Source organism: Boleophthalmus pectinirostris, unplaced genomic scaffold (assembly GCF_026225935.1).
Source record: "Boleophthalmus pectinirostris isolate CB_2022bp ecotype Guang Dong unplaced genomic scaffold, ASM2622593v1 HiC_scaffold_11, whole genome shotgun sequence".
NCBI classification, from domain to species: Eukaryota; Metazoa; Chordata; class Actinopteri; order Gobiiformes; family Gobiidae; genus Boleophthalmus; species Boleophthalmus pectinirostris.
In genome coordinates, this window is record NW_026570994.1 from 4,413,352 (window position 1) to 4,420,934 (window position 7,583).

Below are 7,583 nucleotides of genomic sequence, written 5' to 3' on the forward strand. Positions count from 1 at the left end.
ATAGTGGGCACGTGCCGCATGTTACGTAACCGTCTAATCACGCAGAAGGATTCAGCGTTGGAGGAATTCAGACAGATATTTTCTATTACTATATTTCTATGTTTTTATTTTTAATTATTTGTAGCCCGCCTGGTTAAAACGGCAAATAATAATTAATTTATCTTGAAATACTGTTTTATTTCACGTTTCATATTTAAATTGTTTTATTTTGAAAAACGAACATTTATTTTGACGGGAAACCGGAAGTAGTATGAAAATACACTGATAGCTTAACCTTTCAGAGCGCAGTTTTTACTCTCACGTGTTGGTTGAAAAACTAAGAAAAAAGTATGAAAAACAAAATGCAATGTCTTGAAAATTACAAAGTTTGAAGTTTAATAGTGGATGGATAAAACTCCTGTTTAGAAATGGGAGAAGTGTATATGGAGCACTTTTATTTTGCTGAATCTCTCCTGTTTATCTTCTGGGTAAGACAGCACTCACATTAACTGTATGTATTATAAATGACATGCTAACTAATAACTGTGAGTGTTTTGCACAGTTTAAGTTCATTTTGTAAAGAAATAGATTGCTAAAATCATATATTTAATTATTTAAGAAGAAAATTCATGGTGATACAATAGACTGTATACAGTGTTGGGGAGTAACAGATTACATGTACTGGAGTTACGTAATCAGAGTACAAATTATGAGTAACTGTATTCAGTTACAGTTACTGTTTCAGTGAGTGGTAATTGGATTACAGTTACTTTGTTGAAATAAATGGATTACATGGTGGTATTTTCCTGTTTTCACATTTTGGGCTAAACCAGGACTAAACCAGGTCTAAACCAGGTCTAAACCAGGACTGAACCAGGTCTAAACCAGGCCTAAACCAGGACTGAACCAGGTCTAAACCAGGACTGAACCAGGTCTAAACCAGGTCTAAACCAGGTCTAAACCAGGTCTAAACCAGATCTAAACCAGGACTGAACCAGGACTGAACCAGGACTGAACCAGGTCTAAACCAGGTCCAAACCAGGTCTAAACCAGGTCTAAACCAGGACTGAACCAGGTCTAAACCAGGTCTAAACCAGGACTGAACCAGGACTAAACCAGGTCTAAACCAGGACTGAACCAGGTCTAAACCAGGTCTAAACCAGGTCTAAACCAGGTCTAAACCAGGACTGAACCAGGTCTAAACCAGGACTGAACCAGGTCTAAACCAGGTCTAAACCAGGTCTAAACCAGGTCTAAACCAGGACTGAACCAGGTCTAAACCAGGTCTAAACCAGGTCTAAACCAGGACTGAACCAGGTCTAAACCAGGTCTAAACCAGGACTGAACCAGGTCTAAACCAGGACTAAAACGGGTCTAGAACGGGTCTAAAACAGGATTTAACAGGACTAAATCCGGCTGCTTGGACCGTGTCTCCTCTTCTTCTATCAATAATATTTTTAATTTGGTTCAGTAAAGTCTGGGTTTTTACATTTTCTTTTATCAGATAAAACGTCTTATGTTATGATTTCCTCGTCTTTGTTTCTCTACAGCAAATGAAGTAATCCAAAGTATTCAGATTACGTTACTCACTTTAAGTAATTTAATGGATTATGTTACAAACTACATTTTGGGGTATGTAATCTGTAATCTGTAGGGGAATACATTTTAAACGTCACACTCCCAACACTGACTGTATATATAAATGGACATAGCTAACATGCTAGCTACCACATTCCACTTCCCATTAAGTTACATTGGAATAATTACCTGCTGCCGTGAAACTACTTATTTTGGTCTTAAAAAGTTCATATTAACTTGCGCTACATGATCCAGTTTTTTTTTTTTTTCTTTATCGCTGTCTTGTCCATCAAAAAAACCTATTTATAAACTCGAGCCTGACTCCAGATTCACTCCTATAACGTTAGCATTGTGAGCTTCATTTGATTGGCGTTAAACTTTATGGGTGACATCACACTCTCTTAGTCCACTTTTTATACAGTTTATGGGTGATACGCTCTGTGTCATTAAAGATGCATATGTCTATTTTGCACTATGAAAGAAACTAGTCCCACTCACTAAAATGGACAAAACCAGCACATCTGTGATTTTGTTTATTAAATATGATGTAATTCATTTTTTAAAATTTACATAAAAAACCTATGTTAAGAGACAATACACATAAGAAAGCTTGGTTTATGCATTATAAAATAAAAGTTGATGTGTTTGTCATAAGTAAGTGAATCCATAGGTGAAATGTGTTTATATAATTACATTTCATTGTAATTACTATGGGTTACAATGATATATTTTGACAATATGAGACATTTATTTGGGAAATGACTACTTGTTAACTGTCTTTAGTTATATTTCCAGTTGATAAGATAAATGTTTGTTGTATAACACCTATATAGGGATCTTTGTGTGAATCAAATTAATCTAATTGCAATTTCACATGAGAATTTGGAATTTAAAGCCTGTTTTGTGAATACAGGTCGGGCCTTTTTGACTTCATAGAAAAGTGATGTTTCCTGCCTTGGAGTCCAACGAGTTTGATGAGATGATCCATTGATGACGAGCCTCCCAGTTGAAATGTGAGCCTACCGCCCCATACGACGGATATGGTAGGATTCTTTTATATTGTTCCACCTACAAGCATATTTAACTACAATAACCTGTGTCCATTGGTTATTCCTATACTCTCAACACCTAGAGGTCGAAATGTGTACATACATTGAAGTGAGTTACATGTACATACAGTAGTATAATTATGCCTTATTTGACACCAGTCTCTTGCTACTTTTGCTACTTATTTTGAATCTATTATTAGCATTTATATTTTTGCCCTTTGTTACTATAATACAGTATATTTTGATGTGTGAGCTACTGTGACCAAATAATTTCCCTTGTGGATACAGTTTGTCTAAATCTAAGATGAGAGAGAATACGACCTTTAGTTGCTTAGTTGATCTGTTTGATTAATTTAGTTGCTGCAAATGGCTTCAACCAGGTTTTGAGAAGGGAAATTATAACGTGAAAGGTTGATTTTGCAGAATGATATGCTTTAATTTTCTATTTCCATGGAATCATGCAGGTAACTTTCCACCCTCCAGAAAGTTACTGTCACTTTAAATAAAGGTAAATAAAATGACATACACTGGAGTCAAGCATGAACAAACATGAGGTCTTTGGACATTAGATTTATTAAACAGAGACATGCACACCGTACAGTTTGTGTCATATGTGCCACTTAGATTAAGAGTTTTTCAAAACCTCACGCATGTTGGCTGAACATGTACTTTCTTGTAGGCTGACTGAAATTCTAGCAATGGTCAGACACACTACCAGTCAAAAGACACACCCCTCTTATTAATTGTTTTTTTTTCTTCTACTTTGTACATTTTATATACCTACGGAAAACATCAAAATATTGTACAGTAGTTGACTGAGTACAGTTCACCTGGTGCCCCCTGAAGGCTGCTATGACACTTTTGTCCTAAGGGCTGTTATAAATCTCAAACTGCCCTGACACTGGGTCTCACGACTCTACAGTTGCACTGAGACTTGTGTTTGAGCTTTTCTGTTATTATTGTGTTTTACTGCTCAGTGTGCTTAAACTGCCCCTCAGGGACAAATAAAATCATATTGATTGATTAAATATATGGTGCAAGATAAATTGAAATATGAAGCAAAGAAAAAAGTGAAATAACTCTAAATATGTTTTTATATTTTTAAGTAGCCACAAGGGATGTAACAATAACTTAAAATTCATTATATCGTATCGTCAAAGTTCTCACACTATTATCGTGGACCTTCAAAAGTGGAACTACATAGATCAGGGGTGTCAAACATACGGCCCGGGGGCCAGATCCGGCCAAGACCTTTAATCTGGCCCACGGCTGATTGTCTACTAAAATATTTTAATTATATTTTCTATTAAAATCTTGTTAATTTTCTGTGGTGTTTATCACAGCAGCGTCTCCAGTGTCTCTGTACGTGGCCCCTCCCACCAGAGCAGCACAAATGAAGACTTGTCTCTTTCCAAACGATCGTTTTGACTGTTGACCGTGACACCCTCATCAGCAAAATGTCCAAAATGAGAAAGCTGGAGCCGAGTGCAGGATTTTCTTAGAAAAATTTACTTATTCCTATTTGCATACAAGTTAATGTTAAAACATTGTGTTGAAATTGTATTTTTCTTAAAGTATCAGGTTGTTCATAATATTATAATATTTTGTAAAAGAAAGAGTTCATCAATTAAAAAAGATTTCTGTAATAGATTTTCATTTCTTGTCACAAATATTTGAACTTATTGCTATTTTTGGGGTTTATATGGCATGAGTTTTCTGATCCGGCCCCTTTGGGATCAAAGTCAGTTGGATATGGCCCCCGGACCAAAATGAATTTGACACCCCTGACATAGACCATGATCCTTTGCTCTATTTCAGTGCAGACTACAAGAAGAAATAACAGTTCTAAGCACTTTTGTGTCTTAGTTCTTTGGACTAAGTCTTGTCAAGACATTTTAAGAGGAGAAAGTTCCATATTAACAGTTTTGTTTGCCTCCACAAAATATCGCAATAAATAACATACCATGAGATGTATATCATGAAAATAACGTACTGAAAGATTTGGATATTGTTACATCCCTAATCATGAGCCTCCCCACCATATCATGAGTTTTCCCACAATATTTCAATAAATATCATACCGTGAGGCTCATATGTGACGATATCGTATCGTGAGACTTGGATATTGTTACATCTCTAGTAGCCACACTTTGATTTGTTGACAGCGCTGCAAAGTCTTGGCCTTCTGTCAGTGAACTTCATGATGAAGTCTCCGGAAATAGTTTCTACTTCACAACTGCACCGTGTAAAGGTCAAGAAATACCGAAAGTGTAAAACTGTGAGTTATTTAGTGCATGTGTCATTCATAGTTTTGATGTCTTCATTGAGAATCTAGATTGTAAATAATCATGGAAATAAAGAAAAGAAAGTTTTTAAGTTAGCAAATTGAACAATTTGTTTTGTGTTTTGTCTTCAATTCATTAATTTCATCTTTTATCTGCAGGGCTTTAAGAGCTATATTCTCCATAGAACCGTAGCCATGTTGGTGTTCCATGTTCATGCTTTCTCTCTCATGGCGTTGCTTTAGAGCTAATATATCCTCATTATGCCTCTCCAATAGAGCGTCAAAATCTCGAGTGTACTTTTCCTTAAACTCATTGAATCTTTCTGCCTCTTTTCGTACCTCTTCTTCATATTTGAGCATAATGTTTGCCAACTCTTCATAATAATTTTTTTGTAGATCCTGCATCTGTTCTTCATCCAGCTTTTGGGGGATTTGATCTTCTTCGTTCTTCCCGCTGATGATTGTTTCCTTAGGAGGTATTTTTTCGACTCTTTCCTGTTCCATTCTTCTCCTATTCTCCTCAACTTGGTTTAACCACCAGTCTTCCTTTGCTCTGCCTTGGGCATTCTTCACTTTTCTCTGCTCTTCCCAACTCTCATGTATTTGCGTCCCTTGTTGTCGTAGTTCTTCTATTTTTTGTTTGTGTTTATACTGAAGCTCCTCCTCCTCCTTCTTGATCTCCTCCTCCTTCCCTCGCAGGAGTCTCTCCATCTCCTCCTTTATGGCCTGCTCTGCCTCTTGGAACATCTCTGTTGTGTAGTAGCTCCCTCCGTTTTCCAACACCATTTTGTTGGCTTTTTCCATGAGTTGTTGAACCTGTGACCTATTGTTTTTCTCTCTATTGTTAAAGACCTGGAACCTCCCTCCGCACTCTTGAATAAATTCCTTTAATCTTTGATCTCCCTCAATGAAATCTTCAATGGACTTTCCCTCGAGGGCATCTCCTCTAGTGAAGAGAATGATGATAAAGGGGCTTGATTTTTTGCCAAAGTACGTTTTGACCAGATCCACTGAGTCACTCTCTTCTTTTGTGAATCGGCCGATCTGTAGCACCAGTAAGAAGACATGTGGTCCAGGAGCCAGCAATGTGACGCATTTTACAAGCTCCTCTTGCAGCTCCTCATTGGACAAAGATGTATCAAATAAACCAGGAGTGTCAACAACAGCAACCCTCTGTCCATCAACATCACCCTCATCTTTCATGCAGATTCTGGTGACAGATTGAGGGTGGGCGTAAGATTTGAAACTCTCTCGGCCCAAAATTGTGTTGGCAGTGGCACTTTTTCCATTGCCAGTTTTCCCAAAGAGCACAATCCTCAGACACTCCTGTGGCAGGTGTGGCTCCACATCTCTATGCATCACCACAGTCTGACCTGTGCCTTGGTCTTTAGAGAGGGTGAGGGTTCAAATGATCTGCGTCGCTTTCTTTCATCATGTTACAGATTTTTGAAAACAGCTCTTCAACTTTCAGATTCAGATCAGTTAGATACATGTTATCCATCCACATATATATCTGTTCTTACATTTGGTGATCAAGTCTTTTATATGTGGCTCCCTCATGTATTTCTCCATGGAGTCTGGTGTCACTGCTTGTGTACTGGACATCAGCACCAGTGAATGCTGGAAGTCCTGCTCACCAAGGTTCTCCAGGACTGACTCTAGTATGCATTTGTGTTGATCAGTGAAGGCTTCAGGCTGTACAAACAGCAGGAACACATGAGGACCAGGGCCACTCTGATCTTTAATGTCTTGTATTAACCAACTGAGTCCTTGAGAGGCAGTGAAGAGCAGCTGGTCATGAGTGTAGATCACAGTCACCGGATTGTCATTAAATCTTCCTCTGACTTTTACACATGTATTATGTTGATTGAACTTTTTTTTTTCCCAAAAGGAAGTTTCCCACTGAGGCCTTCAGACGCGGACTTTTCCCCAGAAGAATCAGCTTCAGCTCAGACACTGGAATGAAAAGATTTTTTACATTCATGAGAATTATGTTGAATTAATGTGTAGTTTGTTATTATTTATAAATAAGAAATACTGATAATCCCTATTTCAGTGGGACATAGGAACTCTCCCTCCTGCCAAGAAATTTGGCAGAGGGGAGGTAACCTGTGCTTTCCTGTCTATTAGGCTACGCTATCAATTATGCACAGGAACCACCTAGTTGGTTGTAATCATAGACTATATATATAAATGGACATAGCTAACACACCTGTTGCCACGTTCCAAATGGGAAATGGAAAAGTTTACATGTGGGCTCTTCCGGTTCCTTCCGACTTGACCTATTGACTTACATTGGAATCTTGTGGCTCCTCTCTCTGTACCTGCTGCTATGAGCCTCATCATTTTGGTCTTAAAATGTTTGTATTAATCCACTTGACTAGTGGAGCTGTTAAGGACCAAAATGGTTCACTTTTATGGTACAAGCATGATGCCACATTAGTAACACCACCAGGACTATTATTTCTGGATATGGAACCAAGTCTAATTCAACACTGGAGTTCAGAACTGCACATGTCACAAAATGGACTATATGAAAACGAGGCTGGCATAAAAAAAATACTGCATAATCCTTTTCTTATCATCTAAGTTGCTTAGTTATCCATTTTTCAAAGCAATATTTATTGGGTTTTTGATAACAAAAACAATTTAAACATCTCTAAAGATCTGTAAGTGTCTTATCATGTTTGACA

At 37.6% G+C, this 7,583-nt stretch overlaps 1 protein-coding gene across 1 annotated transcript in view; it reads right to left on the reverse strand.

Annotated features, from left to right (window-relative positions):
* Nucleotides 1-7,583, reverse strand: part of LOC129412610 (GTPase IMAP family member 8-like) — a gene marked incomplete at its 3' end in the record, with an annotated part of 16,401 nt that overhangs the window by 1,131 nt on the left and 7,687 nt on the right. Inside the window, exons 3-4 of the mRNA XM_055166692.1 lie at nucleotides 6,414-6,585; nucleotides 5,464-6,275 (exon numbers count right to left, since the gene is read on the reverse strand). Of these exons, the coding sequence (XP_055022667.1) occupies nucleotides 5,464-6,275; nucleotides 6,414-6,585 (984 nt within the window). The remainder of the gene's footprint in view (nucleotides 1-5,463; nucleotides 6,276-6,413; nucleotides 6,586-7,583) is intronic.